The sequence below is a fragment of the Triturus cristatus genome, chromosome 3_1, assembly GCF_964204655.1.
Source record: "Triturus cristatus chromosome 3_1, aTriCri1.1, whole genome shotgun sequence".
NCBI classification, from domain to species: domain Eukaryota; kingdom Metazoa; phylum Chordata; class Amphibia; order Caudata; family Salamandridae; genus Triturus; species Triturus cristatus.
The window spans coordinates 865,642,943-865,667,155 of NC_140583.1; the positions used below are offsets into that span (position 1 = coordinate 865,642,943).

The 24,213-nt window shown below is 47.9% G+C and overlaps 1 protein-coding gene across 10 annotated transcripts in view; it reads left to right on the forward strand.

The window, feature by feature from the left end:
* Positions 1–24,213, forward strand: part of TLK1 (tousled like kinase 1) — a 967,987-nt gene that overhangs the window by 454,642 nt on the left and 489,132 nt on the right. For 8 of the 10 annotated variants that reach the window (XM_085645310.1, XM_085645315.1, XM_085645311.1 and 5 more), the window contains 2 exons: positions 3,646–3,692; positions 12,643–12,753. In XM_085645310.1, coding sequence (XP_085501436.1) covers positions 3,646–3,692; positions 12,643–12,753 — 158 coding nt within the window. The remainder of the gene's footprint in view (positions 1–3,645; positions 3,693–12,642; positions 12,754–24,213) is intronic. The other 2 variants (XM_085645312.1, XM_085645319.1) reach the window with 1 other exon arrangement.

The following is a 24,213-nucleotide window of genomic DNA, read 5'->3' on the forward strand; positions in this document are numbered from 1 at the left end:
CCTACTTTCAATAAACAATGGTCAGATTGTTAATCCTCAAATAAAAGCAATGTTTGTCAGCTTGGAACCCCCTGACTATGAATTCGCAGATTTAGACATAGCTCCAGATTGCTTGTCCATCCTCCAATGAGCCACAGCTTATTCCACCAATAGGTCATATGCTGCAAAATGGAAGAGATTCTGCCATTGGTGCGCGGAAAAAGATTGACATCCTTTGCTCTCAACCCCCGGAACAGGCTTTGCCCTACCTGCTTCACTTAGCTAAGTCAAAATTGGCTCATTCACCAATTAAAGCACACTTGGCGGCAATTTCTAGGTCTCGCAGGAAACCAGGAGAACTCTCCTTGTGGTCAACAAGAATTGTTAAAGAATTTATTAAAGGCCTTTTTCAGGTTTTTCCCACGCTTAAAGCATCCTGCAGTCCCATGGGAATTAAACTCAGTACCAGCCCAATTGATTAAATCGCCTTTCATGCCCATACACAAGGCTGATTTAAAATGTTTCATTGAAAACGCCTCATCTTTTAGCCCTCACATCGCCTAGAAGAATCAGTGAAATTCAGGCTTTCACGGTAGCACCACCATTCCTTCAATTCAGACAAGACAAGCTATTATTGAGAACAAATCCTCAGTTCATTCCTAAAGTTCCAACTTCTTTTCACTTGAATGAACCAGTTGTACTCACCACGTACTTTGGAAATCCTTCAAATGTCTCTGAAAGAGCATTGCACTCTTTGGATGTAAAGCTATGCATCCGGTTCTACATTCATAGAACAAAGACTTTCAGAATATCGGATCAGCTATTTGTTTTGTTTACTTCGCCATGGAAGGGCCAAGCCCTTTCAAGGAGCAGTATTGCACATTGGATCTCCTCTGCAATTGTTTTCTGCCATAACAAAGCTGGAAAACCTCTTATCTGCTAAGGTGCAATCCACAAGGAAGATGGCAGCTTCTACAGCCCTCTTTGACTGGGTATCGCTTCCAGACATTTGTAGAGCGGCAACATAGTCTAACGTGCATACATTTACTAAGCATTACTGTCTAGACTCTGCATGGAAAGCGGATGCGGCAGTGGGTCTAGCTGTCCTGAGACGTCGGTTTGCTTAAGGCAAAGTCCAGTGTTTAAATATGTTCATTTTTTATTGCATATGAAGGTTCTTGCCTAGTCGCAAATTTAAGGAATGACACTGCTAACTACTCTGATATAAGCATGTGAATCTATGAAAGATTCAATGCTGGAGATAAAACAAGTTACTTACCTGTACACTGTGGTTCTCCAGTATTGATATATTTTGTAGAGTCTGTCCTCCCTCCTCCCTGTCTAGGCTTGCCACTTCTGATCTCATGTTACTTCTTAACCTTGGCATACTTGTGCGCTAAATCTGAGGTCTGATGGCTCTGCTGGGGAGTTGAGGTCTAGGGCTGGTCTCTGATTGGTCGAAGTTTGGACCTACTTAAAGCTGCTGACAAATGTTAATGTTTTCCTTTCCTTTTGGTGGTTTCTATGTACTTCTATGGTACTACTTTTGTAACTACCGCAAGACTCCCACCATGACGATGGGGAAGATACAAGCATGTGAATCTGTGAAAGATATAAATACTGGAGAACTACAGTGTACAGGTAAGTAGCTTGTTTTTTCCATAAAATCTTTCCCGTGACTCGAGGGCAACCTACAGGGTTTAGAGTGGAGTCCTTCCCTATATACACTCAAGTTGTACATGGTCAGTTGAACTCTCAACCAGCCTGTACTACTTGATGATATAACTAACTCTTTTGCTCACAATGTACTGCCTGAACAGCAGCCGCCCTGTGTACAGGATCAAGGCGTCCTCAATAACTATATTCTTTGCACGAGTATAAAACTCTGGAAACCCTCTCTGAGGCCTCCCTGAAACCTGGGGTTGGCTTTTAGGCATTTATTCCCAGCTATGATGGGCCAGAGCTCTTCCCTGCTCCTTTTGCCTTTCCGGTGGAGAATCTGTGACAAGGTTTGCTGATGTCACAGATCGGTGGGAGGTGGGGCAGGGGCTTACGCAGGGTTGCCAGTTACAGTTGGGGAACTATATAGACTGCCTTTTTGGTTACCATTACTTCGGTGGAATGGGTCAGTGAGTTGGAAAAACTGAGCCTGTCCCCCATCTTCGTTTTTCCCTGACAAGCTGGTGTTGTGAATCGGAGCTGCTTTACTTTCCAGGGCTGTTACTCACATATACCTGGGTCAATCCCTCACCCTTCCTTCTTTATTTCGCCTCCCCATCCAACGAGGGAGGTGGAGGCGCTACATCGCCTGGATCCTAGGTCAATAAACAGTTTGTCTCGACCACCCTAGGGACTTTGTATCGGATGATCAGCTCTTTGTTGGCTACTGTGGCAATAGGAAGGGCACAACAGTTCAGGAGTGGATAAAGTCTTTCTAGATAATCATCTTCATCAAAATGTGCTTTTTCCCTGGCCAAAAAGGAACTGCATGAGGAAATCTGAGCCAAACCCATCACGGCTAAGTCCTTGTCTTCTGCTCTTGGGAGAAGTATTCCCATTGCAGAGATCTGTAAGGCAGCAATGTGTTCATCCCTGTACGCATTCAACAAACACTACTGTTGATACACTGAGGTGCACAGGTTTGGGAACTTGCCAGATCTGAGCTGAAAGATTTCCTCATCTAACCATCCATCCTCCTGGAAATGTACTGTTTGGGAATCTAGGGGCACGTGCATCAAGCCTTTTTCCGTTCGCAAATGGATGTAGGTTTTGCCATTCGCAATTGAGATAATCGCAATTTTTGGCGATTTACCTAAATTGCGAATGCATTCAGGGAATCCCAATTTGCAATCCCGTAATGCTGATGCCTGTATTCTTTCATAAATGCGAACTGTGCATTTAGGAAATGCTAATTACCATCAACTTAAAGTTGAGGGTAATATGTGCATGCTTTGAAAAAAGCACAAAAATGAATTTTTCAAAGGGCCATGTAGCGCACACATGACCTTGGGGCGTGTGTGTGCGCGCGCCTTACATGTGCTCACTTACCTTTTTTGTGGGGTGCTTCCTGGGGGCCTTAGGCTGCCGGGCACCCTTGGATTTGCATTCTCTATTTGCGATTACCAATTTGGTAATCTCAATTAGCGAATGCAATGCCATTCATTCCTAGGAGTCTGTAGGCCCATAGGAATGAAAGGAGTCATATCTTTGCTTACTGTCGTTCTGGTGGATACTCTGTCTACCTGCAGATTCCTCACCAGTCCCCTCCACTTATTCTGATGTTTTGATGTACAGGGAAAGTGTTAATAAGGTTCAAGTTAGTTTTGCAGTGCACTGTATCGGTTCAATGTTGATCTATCTGTTTCGTAATGAAAAAAATGGATGGAAACTTATGTCCTTTTGCTGGAGTGGTACTTCTGTGATGCTACCAGTCTTTCCTTCTGACGCTGAGACTAAGCCACCGCCCTCCACCCAGCATTAAGGAGTTTTGAAGTTTCTGGATCCAGACACCTGGAATTATTCAACAGGTGGGGAATCTGTAGGTAAATAGAGTATCCGCCAGAAAATTGTTACTGAAGGTAAGTAACATTTTCGTTTGAAGCAATCTGTTACCTAATACAGTTACAGTAATTGTTTTGAGTTTTGAGTTTTTTATTTTTTTTTTAGGTAAAAACAACGGAGGCCGTAGTCACAAAATTAGTGAATATTTTGATGTAAGTATTTATGCACATCTTAAAATGTCTCTTTAAAAATACAATTTTGAGTAATACTTGTTTCACTCATTGTGTGCTGCACATATGTAAATTTCACAGGAAGCTGCAGAGTTTCAAGAAATTCAACAAAGTTTCAAGATGATTGCCATGTACAGCAGTACATTTTAGGCGAAATTGTATTAGTTGGTATTTTTTGGGAGGAAGATGACTGCAGCCCTGCATTACTTATTTAATTTGCCATTATTCATAACCATAATGAATTTCAACCAATTTGTGTCTAAAGCTTGCTATTCAAAGCATAATTTTCCCCCAAACACTTTAAATTGTCTTTCAAATAGCCTTTTGCTCAGTATTTCTCCATGGGAGTGATTTTAACATCCTTGTTGCATTTAAATATTTTTTTTTTCTCTTTTTTCAATCATTGAGCCTAAATTTCCAAAAGCCTCTGATTTAAGATTTCTTTTCCACTTTTAAGATTATTGCTTTCTGAAAAAATCATGGTCCTGTATTGTAAGTGTATCTTATGCTATGTTGGTTTCCTATCTAAAATAGTAGATACTTTACTTAGCTTCTGCAATGTTGCAAGTTTGTATGTCCCTCATTCACAAGACTATATAGATTAATATTTCCCTTTTGCTATAATTCTTAATGTAAGACTCAATGTTGCACTTTTTTTTGTGATCCTCCTCGTCCCTGAATAACTTGAGAGGGCGAGAGCAGCAGTCAACATCACACATCGTAAACTAGAGGTCATCCAGGTTTCAAACATGCTAGATTATGTTTGTATGGCTGGGCACATCTTGGAATCCTGGCATGAATGTATCTCTCCGAAAGTTACAGTATCGGAGTTTGGTTTTCACTTACTGTATTTAGGTACACATGGAGAAAGGGCTGAGAAACACAGCTTAAGTTAATGCTTATGAGGGTAGTTTTCACTTCACTGGTTCAATTTCTGGATTTTCTACTCATCTACTACAGACATGTTTCTGTTATTCTGCTGTTCCAACTCCTAGTTACTTCAATTTAGTGTCATTTCATTTTTGGGGTGCTTCACACCAAATAGGTTAACACAATTACAGGAAGTAGAGCAGGGAATACTTCAAATTAATTGGTTAAAGAAAAGTAAAGACTGGTTGATTAAATAAAGAGACGTTTGAAAGACAAGGCAACAGTAAGATGTTGATTTGTAGGTAGTGAAAAGAGTTGATGGTGTTGGTAGAGGTGGGACAGAGGATGTCTATGATGCATTAACCGTATTTGTAGTGAGAGGAAAGAGTCTGGAGGTTCTGGGAATTATGTGGAAATGTAGGTGTAGTAAAAGAGGTAAATGCGGAGGAGAAAGATCCTGAATGCTTTTTGAAAACTATTCGGTATTAGCCCCAGCATTTACTCAGAGTGTCAAAAGGATTGCTCTTTTGCTCTCTGAAACCACTCTGTTTATTGGAAGCCTGCCAAATGTGTCATTCTGTTATTTGACGTTGTAGGATATCCAGCTCACAGAACTTTAACTGTTACTATGGAAGAATGTTCCAGTGATCTTGCCCATTCTTGGGCCTCTTCTGGGTTTGGAGGAAAGGCAGACAGTTCAAGCATGTTTTTTAGAGCTGCTTTTGCTCGTTGCTGACAAGGGTACAGCATCCTATTTGTTAATAAGGGCACAACTCCACTCAGCCAAGTCAACCTGGTGGGGTGCCAGAGAGGCTGTACATAATCTCACAAGAATGAAAGCCTGTCACTAGAGACAAGAGTCACATTTGAAAAACTCAGTAAATGTTTAGTCTCTGAAGATTGTGCTATCCTTTGAAGAGTGTGCAGTATTCCTAAACTCTCTCTATTGCTAGAAGAGGAAGTTGTATTGTGGCTATGATAGAGGGTAATACAAGTGTTACCATTCAGGTTATTTAACAAAAAAAAAAAATGGTGTATGCTTAGGCCAATACCAAATTTAAGGCCCTTTAAGCAATATATTCCTGCTTGATAGTAGGTAACCTCAACACCGCTGTAAGGATGCAGATTTCTAATCCCGTCCCTTACTATAAACGCTGCTTGTTTACTTATTTATTTACGTTTTCAGTGCAGTGAACAGCACAGTGGGAAAGAGCGAGGGAGGAGGACATCCGAATTTACCTTGGGTGATTAAGTGAAATAGTGCAAAGCATCAATAGGATCATTCCATTCCTCTACAGTCTCCTGTAAAGCCAAATGTCTTTCTGCTGTGAACAAACACCTGCAAATAAAGAAATTGTGTGTCTGAATGTATTTGGATGATTGGTGTCAGGGTTTCCGGCACAGAAGTGTTTAGGAAAGAATTCTGATCACACTTTCCATCATTTACCATACGTGTAAGCAATTATCATTAAACCCATCTGAGAACATAAGGGTTCGAGGCATGTGGGCTGCTGAATTTATATCTGTGCATAGATCGCCGCCTAGTGTTGGGTCCGGATGTTTGCACGTTGTTGTCCTGGAAGAGTCTTCGAAGTATCCTGGGATAGGTGACTCCTCCCCTGGACTACAGTGCGCATGGGCATCCTCTCCATCCTCAGATTGTTTTTTTCCGCCATTGGGTTCGGATGTGCTTATCTTGACTCAAGTTAGGAGAAACTTTTTTCAGGCCAAAAGGCCTTTAGTTCGCGTCGGTACTGTTCCCGATCGGTATCGATAGTTATTTGTTAGTTTACTAACTTCAAGACCAACTCTTTTCGCATCATATCCGACCATCGACCCGACTTCGACGATGGAATCGAGGACACCATTCAAGCGGTGTCCTGTATGCAATGCGAAATATCCCCATGTCGACGTCCACCCGGTGTGCAACAAATGCCTTTCACCGGATCACGACGAGTCCACGTGTATGGCCTGTGCCCGATTCCGATCCAAAAAGACTCTCCGGAATAGACGAGCAGCGAGACTTGAAGCGCAGCAAGAGGCACCGGCCCCGACCAACATCTTCAGCGCCGAGGACGAAGATGTGGAAGACGTGGAGATCCTACCCTCCAGCCCCGCTTCCGAACACAACTCCGGATCGGAAGACATCGAAGAACGACTCTTTCACAGAGACGAAGCCGACACCGAGGTAGGAGACTACAATGAGGCCTTAGGGGCCGAAGAGAGTAGCTCCGGTGACGAGCAAGGCCTACCCGTACGGACGGAGGATATCCCAGTGCGCCAGTCTATGGCTCCGGTCGAGGGATCGCCTTCGGGCCTTACCCAAGACATATCCCGCAGTTCTTCGGCCCCGGCCTCGGACATTCAGCGGCAGCCATTACTACCCAAAACGGCTGGTTTCCCTTCATCGAAACCGAAAGCCCTATCGGTTCCACAGAAACCGAAACTGAAAGTAACACTGGTCGGATCGAGGCCCACCACACCTTCGACGCCAGCCAAACCCGTCGGCACCGACCGCACCAAACGGGACTTCGGTGCCGAGCTCGCAGCAGCCGACGTCGGCGCCGACACACGGAAAAAGGCCATCGGTGCCGCCAAACCGCCTCGGCCCCCGGCACCGAAACAATCGGCTCCAGCCACAAAGGTCACAATAGCTGCTGCCTCTCACACTCCTTCGAAAGCAGCACCAAAGGCACAATCATCGACGCCGTCGACTGCTACTACCTCTCCTCGACTCGATGACCCCGTGGCGCCGAAAAAGTCCACGCCTGCCTCTACAGAACCGGTCGGCGCCAAAGAACCGTCGGCGTTCCAGGTGCGGCAAGTTGCAGCGTCCTTGCAACGCATCAAAGAAAAGGCAGCCCTACAGGACCCTTCAGGCTCCGAGCCGAAAACAGCTCAAAAAGCTTCTCCGGCACCGGCCAACATCACTTTTGGCCTGCCACCATCCACGGCACCCATACTGTTCGAAATCAGAACACGTGTCACCCACACTAGGATCACACCTGCCGAACGCTCTCCTACGGAGACGTCACCATCCCACTTCATCGATGCCGACACCGGCAGAATGATGCTCCACAAGCGGAGGATAACATCCGAGCCAGCTTTGGACTCCTACCGGATCCCTCTAAAGAAAAAGCTGGCAGTGGATTCGGAACCAGTTCTTTACGAACCTCTCCATACTTCTTACCAAGATCCACCGTCCTTCTCTCCGACACACTCCGAAACCGACGTTCTGGAGGAATACATGGGTGACCACGTCCCCTACCCCGGAGAGATGGACCCTGACGGCCAACAGGACCCTGATCAGGCTTGGGATGACCCTGCAGACCCGGGTGCACATATGGATACACAGGACACGCAACTATATGGTGCGAAAACGTCTCCCACAGAGGACACTGCCGCATTCAACGCCCTTATTGAATGTGCTGCGGCCAATCATGGTGTGCTACTCCACTCCGACACAATCGGACGATTTTCTAATGGATACTTTCGCATCCTCAGAACGGAATATCAAAACTCTACCCATGTTGAAAGGTGTCCTTAAACCAGCAAAGGACATTTTCAAAGAACCCACCAGGGCACGAGTAATAAACCCCAGGATCGACAAGAAATATAGGTCGGCGCCTGGGGACCCTACCTACATTAGAGGCCAGTTGCCTCTGGATTCCATCGTAGTCGCCAATGCGCGCAAACGGGCGCACTCACAGACAACTGGGGATGCTCCTCCCCCGTACAAAGAGTCCAAGGTGCTAGAGACCTCCGGCAAACGAGTTGCAGCCCAGGCAGCTAACATATGGCGTATTGCCAATACTCAGGCGCTCCTAGCTCGCTACGATCGCGCACACTATGATACACTAGAAACATTACTCCAACATCTCCCTGACCAATACAAAGAGGGAGCAGAGATCCTCATCAGGGAGGGACAACTCCTCACTAACGCATCCATTAAGTGTGCACTGGATGCCGCAGACACAGCTGCCAGAGCAATAAATACTAGCGTCATGTTACGACGACACGCCTGGTTGCGAATCTCTGGATTCAAACCGGAGGTTCAAAATAACATCCTCAATCAGCCGGTCAACCCCGACTACTTATTCGGACCGGAGGTTGACACCACCCTAGAAAAAAATAAAAAAGGACACAGACACTGCAAAGTCCATGGGGGCTCTCCAAACGCAGACCTTTCGGAGTGGCTCCTTTCGTCGCCCCGGACATAGAGGAGCAGGTAGAGGACAGGGGTCACAGCAAACCTACAACAAGGGCAACACCCAAAGTACCTACGATAAAAACACCCGGGGTGGATATCGTGGTTCAAGCACAAAGGGCAGAGGACGCGGATACGGCAATACCAGATCCTCCCCCCAAGAACAAACAGTGACGCCCTCTCCCTTCCTCCCGACCACATAACACCTGTCGGGGGAAGGCTACAAAGGTTCCTGTCCACGTGGAACTCCATCACCACGGACAGGTGGGTCAAAGATATTATCAAACACGGTTACTGCCTAGAATTAACCTCGACTCCACCCACAATACCGCCAAGACACCGTCCTATGTCCTCAGAGCACTTAGCGCTATTACAGCAGGAAGTGCTAAGTATGCTGCAAAAAGGCGCAATAGAGGTCGTACCCGTCCACGAGCACGGTACGGGGGTGTACTCCCTGTACTTTTTAATACCAAAGAAGGACGGGTCACTCAGACCCATACTAGACCTGAGACCCCTCAACCGCTACATTCTCTCAGAGCATTTCCACATGCTCACCCTCCAACAAGTCCTCCCACTGCTCAAACAGGGAGACTTCCTAGCCACACTAGACCTCAAAGATGCGTATTTCCACATACCCATTCACCCATCACACAGAAAATATCTCAGGTTCTCTATTCAGGGGCAGCACTACCAATTCAAAGTTCTTCCCTTCGGCGTGACAACAGCGCCCAGGGTCTTCACTAAGTGCCTAGCTACAGTGGCTGCACATTTACGGAGGCAACACATTCATGTCTACCCTTACCTGGACGACTGGCTTGTTCAGGCAAAGTCAGCCCAGCAATGCGCCAGCCACATGTCCCGTACCATTCACCTCCTTCACAGCCTGGGGTTCTCACTAAATTACCCCAAATCACATCTCCAACCCGCACACGTACAACAGTACCTGGGTGCGACCATAGACACTCTGGCAGCCACAGCTCAGCCAAATTTAGTGAGGATCAACAGCATGCAAATGCTGATTTCCAAGTTCAAACCCCAACACTCCCTTCCCGCGCGAGTGTTCATGCAGTTGATGGGCATGATGGCCTCCTGCATTTTCATAGTCCCACACGCGAGACTACATATGCGCCCGCTTCAGGAGTGCTTAGCACGTCAATGGACTCAGGCTCACGGGCAACTAAAAGACCTAGTGTTGGTGAGCGGTCGGGCATACAACTCTCTGCATTGGTGGAATCCACAAAACCTTTGCAAGGGCCGACCGTTCCAAGAGCCTGTTCCACAGATAATACTTACAGCAGACGCGTCTCTCCAGGGATGGGGAGCTCATGTACTCAATTACACAGTGCAGGGACTATGGACAACACAACAAAAGAAGATGCACATCAACCTTCTAGAACTGATGGCAATCTTCCTAGCCATGAAGGCATTCAAAGTACACTTGTGCAACAAAGTCGTGTTGATCCGGACGGAGAACATGACTGCCATGTACTACATACAGAAGCAGGGAGGAACACACTCTCCACAGTTGTCTCATCTGGCTCAGAGCATGTGGATGTGGGCCATTCAGAGGAACATGTTCCTCATGGCGGAACATCTCCCCGGCAAAGACAACCAGATGGCGGATCTGCTCAGCAGACACAGCCACCAGATGCACGAGTGGGAGTTACACCCATCAGTACTCCAACCGTACTTCCAGCATTGGGGTCACCCAGAAATAGACCTATTCGCCACAAGCGAAAACGCAAAATGCCAAAGCTTTGCTGCCAGGTTCCCACATCCGCAGGGCAATGCGATATGGATGAACTGGTCCGGCAGATTTGCGTACGCTTTTCCCCCAGCACCATTGATACCGCTGGTGGCTCGCAAACTCAGACAACACTCACTCACACTCGTCCTGATTGCTCCAACGTGGGCACGCCAGCCATGGTACACCACCTTTCTCGAACTTTCCGTGGTGCCCCATCAAAGACTGCGGATCAAACCCGCGCATTTGACACAGAACCATGGAGAGATTCAGCACCCAGATCCGCAACAGCTGAACCTAGCAATCTGGCTCCTGAAGTCCTAGAGTTTGGCTACCTAAACCTGCCACCTGACTGTATGGACATCATTAAGGAGGCCAGGAGACCCACTACCAGGGCTTGCTATACAGCCAAATGGAAAAGGTTCGTCATTTATTGCAATAACAATGATATTAACCCGCTAGACGCATCCATCCAAAACATAATTTGTTACCTCCTACACCTGTACCGATGCAATCTGGCATACACCTCAATACGTGTCCATTTGACCGCAATATCAGCCTATCTCCAAAACAGGCAGCACCTCTCTTTATTCAAAGTGCCTGCCATCAAAGCCTTCTTGGAGGGACTTAAACGAGTAATTCCCCCAAGACACCCACCAGCACCGGTGTGGAACCTCAACCTGGTCCTCACCCGACTGATGGGTCCACCCTTCGAACCTCTCCACTCATGTGAGATTCAATTCCTCACCTGGAAAGTAGCTTTCCTAGTGGCAATCACTTCGTTACGAAGAGTTAGTGAACTCCAGGCACTAACCATTCAAGAGCCATTCATACAGGTTCACGCCAACAGGGTCGTACTACGTACCAACCCCAAATTCATGCCCAAAGTAATATCGCAGTTCCACATGAATCAAACTATTGAACTGCCTGTTTTCTTTCAAAACCCACAAACTGTCGCAGAAAGAGCACTCCATAAACTGGATGTAAAGAGAGCCCTCATGTACTATATCGACAGGACTAAAGTCTTTAGGAAAAAAAACAACTTTTCGTTGCCTTTGCCCCACACCACAAAGGTAACGCCATCTCCAAAGCAGGTATAGCCAGATGGATCGTTAAATGTATTCAAATTTGCTATCAAAAGGCTAAACGCACATTAACGATTCCCCCACGAGCCCACTCAACACGTAAGTTAGGGGCCTCCATGGCTTTCCTTGGAAACATTCCTTTGCATGACATATGTAGAGCAGCCACCTGGTCCACTACACACACATTTACCAAACACTATTGTGTAGATGTGCAATCAAAACAGCAGGCAGCTGTAGGACAGGCTGTTCTCAAAACTCTCTTTCAGACTGCTGCAGCTGGCACTGGTAGCCGCCGCTAATGGAGGGTACTGCTATATATTCTATGCACAGATATGAATTCAGCAGCCCACATGCCTCGAACTGAATATGCTACTTACCAGTATGCATCTGTTCTTGGCATGTAGGGCTGCTGACATTCATATCGCCCTCCCTCCTCCCCGGCGCCTGTAGCAGCTGCAGTTCTCAGAATTACTGTAAGCATGGTCATCACTTTCTGTATCTACTCCATCACTGCCACAATGGCGAAAAACAATCTGAGGATGGAGAGGATGCCCATGCGCACTGTAGTCCAGGGGAGGAGTCACCTATCCCAGGAGGATACTTCGACTCTTCCAGGACAACAACGTGCAAACATCCGGACCCAACACTAGGCGGCGATCTATGCACAGATATGAATGTCAGCAGCCCTACATGCCAAGAACAGATGCATACTGGTAAGTAGCATATTCATTTCTAGGGTCAGTTTTAGGTAACAAAAGGCTTCAGAGTTGCCTTCAGACGAAATGATTCTTTTCTTTCATTAGTCGTTCTTCAGTTTCTTTCACTAGGTGGTGCCAATTTAATATCTGATTAGCGTCTGTTCAGGTTTTATTTTGCTTTCTAACCGTTCCTCTAGTTGATCTAGATGAGTATTTTTGTAACTTTTCACTTTCTAACTACAGATTGAGTGCTTGACTCTTAAGATTTGGATAATGAATATTTCTTATAAATATGTTAATGTTTGTATTTCTGTATTCCTTCTCCCAGTACCAAGGTGGAAATCAAGGTGGAAATGGTTCTAGCACAACAGTAAGAAGCTTACCGCCTGCTGTTCGTTCTCCCCAGAATTCACATTCACATTCCACACCTTCCTCCTCTGTAAGTTATAAGGCTTGTTTCACCTGAATTAAAACATCTGACACACACTTATGTGATGTATTTAGGCATTGTGGCTTTGGCTACACATGCTGTGCATACTCCTGCCATCTAGTGTTGTGCCCGGATGTTCGCAAATTGTTTTTCTTCAAAGTATTCTTTTGAGTCACAAGGTCCGGCGGCGACTCCTGTTGCCGGTAATGTGCATGGCCATCAACTAAATTGGTAGATTGTTTTCTTTCCGCCATCGGACTCTGACATGTGCTCCCGGGCTCAGGTTCCAGTTGGTACTCTTATCCATTCCCACAGTAACTCCTAACCGTCTGTATCTTTTTCCCTTCCATACTGGGTCGATGTCTCCAGCTGCGCTCTGGTCTTTCGACTGGTTCCATGCCATGTCACGAGGGTGATGGAAAACCTGCCTTTTAGATATTGACCTCCATTAGGTCTGTAACTTTTGCCCGAGCATAAGAAGCTTGTTCACTCGTGCTCACTTGCAATGCTTGCAGCTCCTTCAGATCGAAGAAGAACCTCTGTGACCGTCTGGCCCATTGCTTGGACATGTCGCAGAGGAGCGGCAAAGAACCAGTAGACCTCATCAGCACTGAAGAGCTTCAAGAACACCGTGCTGTGGTGTCTGCAGCTGAAAAGGAGCCGTTCTCGCCAGAGTACAGTGCCAGCTCAGACCTGGAAGTTGAGGACCTTCCAGTAGTTCACAGGTCATGAGTACACACCCTTCCCCTCCTTCATGCAGCTCGCAGGCCTCCACAAAAGGCCGCACAACCACTCAGGAACAGCAGAGGCAGAACATCTGGCCACCGCTTCCCTCGGGCCATGATAGTCACCCACCATAGACTTTGGGCACAACAGCCAGCTATGGCTAGGCGCTGAAAAACATTCAAAGCCAACCTGCTTAGCACCGACCACGTCCGGCTCGGCATCGAGCAAATAGTCAGAGGTGAAACAGTCTGCACTGAAACCAACATTGGTGCTGAAGACTTCAGCACTGAATTAGATTACCACCACTTTCGTTGACTAACCGGTTGAGCCACTCCTCTATCGGCTTCAAGAGGAGATTGATGCTCAATAGATACATTTGGCAATCCATTCTCAGACGGGCCAGATCATTGCCTGCTGACCTGGAACTGCCATACATCCACTGAAAAGGCAGCTTTCTTTCAGGGAAGCCCTGGATGTAGCCCCAGCTCACAGGAAAAAGATGGCCAAGGCCACCAGCCCTCTACCTGCTCCTCGACCAACACTGTCAACGCAGGACTCTCCTACCCCTCACTCCTCACATGGGGACTCTTTCTTACACTCCACAGGGATCACCACTTCCGTTCAATGAGGGCATGGGGGTGAACCCTACTCCAGTTTCCCCACAACCAGACCCCTTGGACACTCCTAATGCTGATCCTCTAACAGACACCGACCCGGATCTTTACTCGGCACAAAAAAAACCCTAGATGATTTCTCTACTTATCAGGAGCTCCTCGCCAGAGCTGGAGCCTACCATAAAGTTCCCCTCCATTCAGATCAGATAGAAGAGGATGGCCTATTTGAGAACCTCTCCTCCGCACAACACACTAAACAATACCTCCCTTTGGTCAAAGGTATTTTATGTCACACATCTGACTTTTTCCAGGACCCTAGTCCGTGCTCTGGTAGCTCTCTGAGTTGATAAAGTATAAGGCATGCCTATCAGATCCTCCTTACGTTCGAGCACAGAATCAACTAGACTCTCTAGTGGTACATATGGCGCAGAAGAGGGCTAACTCTCAAACAACTGAAGATCAACTCCAGCCCCCACTCACCCTGCCCGATAGAGAAAGTAAGACTAGACGTTGTGGAGAAAAGAGTGGCAGTACAGTCCGCTAAGCACTGGTGTGTTGCCAATTCTTTAGGCCTCTGGGGCAGCTACGACAAAGGCTCTTGGGATGAAATGGAGGAGCTCTTTCAGTTGCTTCCTGAGGAATACAGGAAAAGAGGGAAATTAATTTTGAACACCACCATACGATGTGCCCTTGATGCCACTGGCGCTGCTGCTCGGGCATCAACTCGAACCTTCTTCTCAGACGCTATGCATGGCTGTGCATATCTGGGTTCAAACCGGAGGTACAGAAGAACTTTCTGATCCTTCCTTTTGATGACCAACATCTTTTCGGGCCCTAGGTGGATCAAATCCTTGAAAAGATGAAAAAGGATACTGGGACAGCAAAAGCCATGGGTACACTTGAAACGCTCACTTTCTGCGGTTCCTTTTGCTGCACTCACTTCCGTGGAGACTCAAAACCAACTTCCACTGGAACTTCCAATGTTCAATTGCCCACAGGCCTGTCACTCTCAGGGCTTATAACTCCAGAGGTAGAGGCATGGTTCCCTCCCCAAAAGCAATCCCTGCCACAGTCACCAAACCCTGACTTCCCCATCGTATCCTCGATCACATAACACCTGTCTGGGGACGTTTGCAAGGGTTCTTCCCTATGTGGTGGACCATCACCTCCAACCAGTGGGTTCTGGACATCATACATCATGGTCACTGTCTGGAGCGAACTACCACACCTCCCACGATACCCCTACACAAACAGACTTTCAATAGGGCACATAAAACTGCTTGAAGAGGTATAATCGCTTCACAAAGGTACCATCAAACAGCAAGGCTCATGAGTGTGCTCCTTGTACTTTGTTATTCCTAAGAAAATGGCTCCCTCAGGCCCATTCTGGACCTAACGTGCCTCAACAAATACATCCACTCAGAACATTTTCATATGGTCACCCTTCAGGATGTCATGCCTCTTCTACAGAAAGGTGACTTCATGAATACTCTCGACCTGAAGGATAGAAACTTTCACATACCAATACACCTAGCGCATTGGCAGTTCAAGGTAGTCCCCTTCTGGGCCACTACTGCTCCCAGAGTGTTTACAAAGTGCCTCGCAGTAGTAGCTGCACACCTGCATTGGCAGGGCATTCACGTCTTCCCTTCTCTGGACCACTGGCTTATGAAGAGTTTACCCGCCAACTATGCCGCAAACACTCCGACCACGATATATCTTCTACACAATTTGGGTTTCACCATCGATGTCACAAAATTCCAACCCTTACAAATTTGTACTTACTTAGGAGCAAGCCTCCACTCAGAAAGCGGGCTGTCCTACCCCCCAATGCGGCAAACATCCAGTTTTTTCAGACACTCCTTCTGCACTTTCAACCAGACCACCAGGTCACAGCCTGGACAGCTACATGCCTACTAAGCATGATGGCCTTCTGCATTGCAATAGTGCCCCACTACATTTGCGACTGTTGCAGGAAGATCTAGTGTTGGTCAGCTGCCACACTTGTCACTCTCTACTTTTGCTGGAACACCAAAAACCTGTAGCATGGGTGGCCTTTTCTCAGCCCAGTTCCACAGGAGACCATCACACTGGTCTTATCCCTGTTGGGATGAGGAGCACATTTGCAAACTTAGATCGTCCAAGGCCATTGGGAACTCAAACACCAGGGCCTTCGCATCAGTTATTTAGAACTCCTAGTAGTTTGCCTTCCATTGAAAGCTTTACTTCCCCCCCACCTAGTGGTCGAAGTCTTCCTCGTCTGCATGGACAAACCACAGCCATGTTTTCCGTAAAAAAGGGGAGACCTGGTCTTCACAGCTGTCAGTTCACCCAGCACATCAGGTGGTGTGTGATCTGTCACAAATTCCACCTACTTTTAGAGTACCCCCTGGGGGTGGACAGAAACTTGGGTGACCTCCTCAGCAGAATGTGGCAACAAGTCCAAGAGTTGTAACTCCACACGCAAGTCCTCCATCAGTAATTCCAGCGATTGAGTTTTCCCCAAATAGACCTATTGGCAACCATAGAACACATAAAATGCCCAAACTTCGCATCCAGGTTCCCAGAGCCACAATCCAAAGGCAATGCACTATGGATGAACTGGTCAGGGATTTTTGCCTACTCTTTTCATCCTCTCTCCTTTCTTCCATTTGTGTTTTGGAGGTTACGGCAGACATTCCTCACACTCATTCTAGTGCCCCCCACACCAATACTTATGGAACTCTCTGTTTCACACTAGAGACTCCAGATCAGGTTGGGACTTCTCATACAGAGCCATGGAGAAATACGGCACCCAGACTCCAAGTCCCTCAACCTTGCGATCTGGCTCCTGAAGTCTTAGAATTTGGATATCTCCGATTACCTCCCAAATGTGTGGCCATCCTGAAGGAAGCACGTAGACCCACTACCTGCCCATGCTACATGGCCAAATGGAAACTATTTGTCCACTGTCACTCAAAACATTAAAATGCTCCCAGCTAGAGTGCCGAATATTGTCTGCTACCTACTGCATCGACCAACTTATTCACTGGCATTCACCTCTGTGCAACTTCATCCAGCCGCTGTGGCTGCTTACCTACAGAATGGAGAACATGTATCCCGTTTCAAAATGTCACTTATCCAACCTTTCATGGAGGGCCTCAAGAGGGTAATCTCTTCCCAGACCGCACCAGCTCCATCATGGAACCTCAATATTGCCCTCACCTCACTCATGGGTCCCCAATTTGAGCCTTTCCAATCTTGCCCCCTTCAGTTCCTATCGTGGAAGGTGGCTATTCCAGTTGCCATTACTTCCCTTTGGCGTGTTGGTGAGCTTCAGGCACTAACCCTAGAAGAACCTTTTTCAACTGCATAGGGACAAAGTCGTCCTTAGCACCAACCTTAAATTTCTTCCTAAGGTGGTTTCTCAATTCCCCCTGAACAAATCGATAGAGCTCCCTGTATTTTTCCCTTAACCAGATTATTATCAGGAGGGCTCTTCACGTTGCATGTCAAACAAGCCCTCATGTATTATATAGATGGAGCAAAACCTTTCACAAAGACTCAGCAACTATTTGTCGCTTTCTCAAAACCCTACAAAGGAAAGGCCCTCTCCAAATCAGGCATTGCCAGGTGGATAATCAACTGCATTCAAACCTGCTATGCTACAGCTAAAAAAAACTATCTGTCCCTCCTAAAGCCCACTCCACTTGCAAAAAGGGAGCCTCCATGGCTTTCCTGGGGAATATTCCAATAGCTGACATATGCAGAGCAGCTACTTGGTCCACACCACAGACCTTACAAAAGAGTGGTATGTGGATGTGCTAGCCTGGAGTACTCCAAACACTTTTTCAATCCACTTCAACACACACAGGTTAGCCACCGCTTTTGGGAGGACTGCTTTGCAGTCTGCACAGCATGTGTATCTACAGCCGCACGCGTCTCAAGCGGACAATGCTATTTACCCAGTAGACATCTGTTCTTGGCATGTAGTGCTGTAGATTCACATACCCAGACACCTGTGGCTGTTGCAGTTATCTTTCTGTTCTTTTCCACATCCCTTTTGTGAGGATTTGGGTGCATTATATGATATGGCTGTGGAGCTCTATTGTAGAATACACTCATAAAAACCGTCTTGGTTCGTGTCAGGCACGATCGCATCACCTTTGCTCAGCCCTCAGTAGCTATGGCTTCGAGTAGCAAGGCTTGACAAAAGAACTTGGGGTAAATCCTTTAACAGCACCTAACAGCGAATTAAAGTCACTGTGAGACAGTGCCGCTTTTGACTTTGTTAGGCCCCCTACTTTTTGGCTGGAAAATTATGTGGTTTAGATTGAAAGTGCACATGGTCTTTGCCAACCAGGTCCCCTGTGCCAGAAGTTCTTCCCTAAAACTGTACCACGAATGGCACTTCAGACCCCATGCAAGTCCCTCGTAAATGTTATTGTACCTAGGGCATTAGGACCGAAGCAGTTCCACTAGGAATCCCTCACCAAGGCCATGCAAACTGTCAATGTAGCCTGGTGCAGAGAAAATCGACAGTCGACATGGCACACTGCCTGTATGCCATGCCAAGCAACACTGCCTAAGGTATAGGTTAGTCAACCCTCTAGCAGGCCTTACAAGCCCAAAGGCAGGGTGCACTATATCTCAGGTGTGGACATATCTGCATTAGTAGATATGCCCCTACTATATTTAATGCAAAAAGAACAATTGACGGACAAAATGCAGAACAATGCCATACATTCACCCCAGTACAGAAATCTAGGCCTAAATCCATCGTTTTTTTGCTCACCATGCCATTCCAGTTTGGACCCAGCCATATGCAAATCAGTCTTGACCCTGTGCCCAATGGGAACAGTCCAGCCCCAACTGCTACGCCAGGTCCTCCCTGGACTGGAAACAAGCATCCTAGGACCGGTTTCGGAGTTACACCTCATCAGCCAGGATAGCTTGACTCCAGTGGCATGGAGAGCACGGGACCCACATCTGGGCATACCCGTCCCACTCAGGGTGACAAATGCAAAAAGAACAATTGATGGACAGAATGCAGAAAAATGGCATACATTCACCCCAGTACAGTATTGCACCTACAATATTGAAGTCTATTTTTTTTTTTTTTTTTTAACCTGTTTATTTAACCTTTTACAATGAACATAACGCACTTCTGACATATTCTATTTTTTTTTTTTTTGCAAAAACATTTTTTATTGCATTACTCAAACACAATTGACATCCACAATGTTCATCTGGCCAGTGGCCGCCATCCGCTTATAAAATCACATCCAAATACAATCTGGGCCACTTCCACCTACCAATGCGCCGTCCCCAAACCCTCCCCTGAAATAATACAGCCCCCCCCCACCCACGTGTCAGTGTGCCGGGACGACTACTACCAGGATAACCTCTCTCAGAAGGAGCCGTATTAAGAGCCATGAGCCACCACAGACAGGCCCCAGGCAAAGAGGAAAAGGAGAGCCCCCGGCCCCCATGAGCCAATCAGCTAGCCTCCCCCACCCCTAAGTACCTGCCTGTTGCTCCAGTGCCGCAGGGCCTCCCTCCCCCGCTGTTCCCCATCCCTGGAGATCAACCATTAGTGCTTCCCACGCCCGAGCCATGTCCAGAGCCTTGTCATCGTTTCGCCTAAGTGCAAGCTGCAGCCTGAACGTGCCCTCGCTACCCGCCCACTTGGTAAATGTCGCTCTCCACCTCGCGACGCTGGGACCCGTCCTCGACTTCCAGTGGAGCGTAATTTCTCGCTTGGCCACCACCAGCCCCAGGTCGCAAAACTTGCTAGTGATTTTCGTGCGCGGCGTGTGTGGAAACCAAAGCAGCAAACAGACTCCCATCTCCACCCGCAACTCCCGCCCTGTCACTTGGGCCAGGCATCTGACGACCTCCTCCCAGTAGCCACTTAAAACATCGCAGGACCAAAACATGTGTTTAAAGTCAGCCCCCTCCTCTCCACAACGAGGGCACTGCGGCATGGGGCCCCCAAAATACTGAAACAATTTAGCCGGCGTCAGGTATGCCCTATGCAGGGTGAAATACTGCACCAGCTGAAACCGGGCGTTACGCGTGCTCTTCCAGGCCCGTCTCTGAAGTGCAGGCCATGTCAGTTCCGGGATAGGTTTTCCGATATCGGCTTCCCACTTATCCTTCAGCGCAGTCAAAGGAGCTAGATGTTCCGTGGCCATTCTCTGATAGAGGCAAGTAATGGCCTTGCATGTGCCCGCCGCCATGACCACATACTGACAGCCAGCCGCCGTCCGCGGTTCCGAGAGCCCCACTCCCCAGTGCTTCCGCAGCGCCGCCACCAAGGCCGCGTGGAGGAGATAGTCGCCCCTCGGAATCCCGAAGGAGTCCTGCAGCTCCTGGAATGGCCGAAGCTCTCCATTTAGGTACAGGTCTCCCACCATCTGTATCCCTAGATCTTCCCAGCGGGCCAGCCCCGACCAGTCCCCGCCGTGGGGGAGGGCCGTGCACATACCCAAGGGGATCTCCGGAGCGTAAGGGCGAGCAGCGCCGGCCCTCCGCAGGCTCCGGTTCCAACACAGCCGGAGCGTTCGCTCTTCGAGCGTTAGTTGTGACAGCTCGAGTCGCTGTTGGAAAACGATAAAGGAAAGCACGTGTCGCGGGATCCTTCTACCCTGCGGACCCTCGGGCCTCTAAATTCCCGTGCCACTGCCTGCGTGAGCCATTGTAGCTGGGCAGCCAAATAGTACCACTCGAAATCAGGTACCGCAAGCCCCCCCTCGGCTCTGGGCCGGCGCAGCGTGGTCAGCGCCACCCGCCGTCTGCCCGCCCCCCAGATAAAGCCCGTAACCATGGCCGTAAGTTTGCGGAAGAGTGACACCGGCACCCAGACAGGGAGTGTGCGGAAAAAATACAACAGGCGTTGGAGCGCCACCATGACTTCTGACATATTCTATGACGAGCATAAAGGCAAGCTGTTGTGGCAGAGCAAAAGAAATTAAAGTTATTCTATATTAGCATTGGTAAACAAATAGTTTTCTAACATGAGGACAGTGTAGCTTAATTTGGGGGTAAGGGCTCATTCCTCGCAGCGCCAGGTGCCTGTGGTTGCTTCCACATCTGAGCATTACTTAATCTTGCTGCTAGGAGGAGATGGGAAAAGAGTTTGCCTTGTGTAGTTGTAGTGGGGAAAAGTCTGTCTGCACCGGGTCGACCAGGAAAACCAGGAGCGGCTCATGTGGCAATGTGACATTGGTGAAGGAGTGTATCCTACTTAAGACTGTCACAAAATAACTGTATTTGGATCAGCCCACCAAGTGTGTAAAAGTGAGCCCCCTACCCCGCAGCCCTTCCAACACTGCTTCGATCCCCCAAACATTTTGTGAAGCCATACTTGGGTGAGGTACCAACAGGTTAGAATTTTGTATGAGTTCTCTTTATAACTGTGGGAAATGGGAGACCTGGAGGCCCTCTGCCAGATTGTTGACCGCAAGTCCCCATCAACATAAAAATCTCAAAGGTTAGAGGAGAGGCCTTGGTCCCACCTGAAGGAAAGAGGGTGATCCATGCCTGGGAAGAATTCGGGGGTTTGCAAGCAGTGTAAGATGGAAAGGGTAGGAGGGTAACTTGCGCTGACCGCACATTTTCCCCCCCCCCCCCCAGTAAGCTATACTTATATCGATTTGGGGATAGCATGGGGCAGAGTTTGATGAACATATAATAGTCAGGGTAGAAAGCTCATTTTAAGGACGTTGAGCCTGCCTAACCAGGAGATCTCTAATCTGCCCCATCTGTATAGATCTTTGTATAGAGCATTTAGCAGAGGGGGGACATTACTTTCATAGAGGGCATTTGAGCGCACTGGAGCTGAACCCCCAGGTATGTAATTGTAGATGTCGCCCATTGAAAGCCATGATGTTGGATTGGGCCTCGAAGGGTCTTACCTGTGTCTGCTATCCCCATACCCCATGATTTGGAGAAATACATTTTGAGACCTGAAGCCTGGGTGAAGGATTCCAGTTCCTCCATCAATGCTGGTATGGTTGTGTCAGGGTTGGTTGTAAAACGTAAAATATTGTCGGCAAATGAGGCCAATTTGTGTTCCTTGTCACCGACCTGCATTCCGCAAATTACCGGGTTATGTTGGATTTTAGCCACCCAGGGCTCCATTGTGAGGGCAAATGCCCGGAATGCGAGATATTAAGGTCCCCACCTAATATGATGTCTCCCTTGGCGAAAAAGGAGATTTGTAGAAAAAAAATCTGATTAGAACTCTCCTCTCTCACCAGTGAACCCATAGACTGAAACTATTGTTGTCAAGGTAGTGCCAAGTTTGCCCCTTATGCCCCCCTGACGGCCCACCCCATCCCTATAAAAGCTTTTGCATGTGAAGGCAAGATCACGCCGAAGCAGTATTGCTACTCTCCATGTCTTGTGCATATAGGTAGAGTGAAATTGAGCTGGATACCACTAGGAATGCAGGCGCTTGGTATATACATAGAGGAGGTGTATCTCTTAGAGTAGAACCACGTGCACTTCTTTCTGGCCATGCCAGTTGGTAAATCCTCTGCATTTGAGAGAGGTATTAACGCCCTGGACGTTAAGTGTGACAATATGTAGGATCGTCCTAGCCAGGTCAATAAATCATTTCGGCCTGTGTGTGTGTAAGAGTGAAGGACTAAGCTGGGCCCCATCCAAGACGCTCTTGGATCTAAGAGATGAGTGCGTCCGTAACAAAAAGTATAATTCAACTAACCACAATAAATGAGTAGATACAAAAACTGGTAAATATTCCCCCTTGTTTTGAAAGGAACACCTGGCTTGTGGCAGGGGTGGGTGCGGTGGGGGGGGCGGAGGGGGGGGGCAATCGAGTGGTAGCAATATGCAAGTCCTAAAACATCATTGGTAGTTCCAGTGGTAGGGGGCATGCTCCAGTGGACGAGACCCACATGAGCCTTCTCCCCCCTTAGTATTCTTAAGTATACTCTGGATTGATAAGTGAAACGATTGCCAACTGAAATGCAGTCCTCTGTCTGTCCGGTATGCCAGGGCAATGGTAGCTTTTCAGCTGCCAGCTCATACAGGGAACTCAAGACGGGCCGTTGTCTGAGGGAAGCAAAAAAAAAAAAACTGTGATGGACAGAATGCAGAACAATGTCATACATTCACCCCAGTACAGAGATCTGGGCCTAAATCCATCGTTTTTTTGCTCACCATGCCGTTCCAGCTTGAACCCAGCCATATACAAATCAGTCTTGTACCGCTTTGTTCGCCTTAAGTTGGCAGGGTATGCTCAGACGTGAGTCCCTTGCTCACTTTGCCACTGGATTCAAGCAAGCCTGGCTGAAGACTGCTGAAATGCCAGAAACCGGTCCTAGGAAGCTTGTTTCCGGTCCAGGGAAGGCATGGCTTGGCAGTTCGGCCTGGACTGTTCCCATGAGGCACAGGGTCAGACTGATTTGCATATGGCCATGTCTGAACTGGGGTGGCAGAGTGGGCTGAAGAACGGTGATGGATCAAACCCAGATCTGTTGACTGGGTGTGAGTGTTTGATTGGTTCTGATGCTCCGTCCATCACCACCCCCTTTTGTACCGCTCTGAGGAAACCAAGCAGAGTTCTTTGTCTGTTACATCTATACTTGCAAGCTTTCTTTCTAGATGAGCGTGTAAACTGGAAGCGTCCCCCCTCTCCATGTGCCAGGCCCTTCAAGCTTAGTCGGGCCTCAGTTTCTGAAAGAGGGTGTATCCCCAGGGCCTTGGGAGCTTCTGGTGGGGTGTGAGCCACAACCCTGTTGGCGTTGTAACTCAAAGGCGGTGGGGGTAGGCCTGTAGATGTTGGGTAACCTCTCTAATTTCTCTTCGGTGAGCTAGGGTGTGGGCAGAGATGTCCTGGTAAATAGTGATATCTCCTCAGAACACAACCGGCTCCTGCCGTCGGGCTGCTTGCATAATTTATTCTTTCGGGTGGAAATAGTGTACTCTGGTAAGAGTGTCTGGAGGAAGGTTCCTTTGTTGTTGCAGCGTTGAGAACACTGTGTGTGCGATCGAGAAGAACTGGCTTGTCATCTGGTAATTGCAGTAAGTAAGCAAAAAGGGCCTGGACATGGGCTCAGAGCTCCACCTGGGGTAGCTTTGCTGTGATGCCTCGGATGGTGACACTATTCAATCTGGTCTT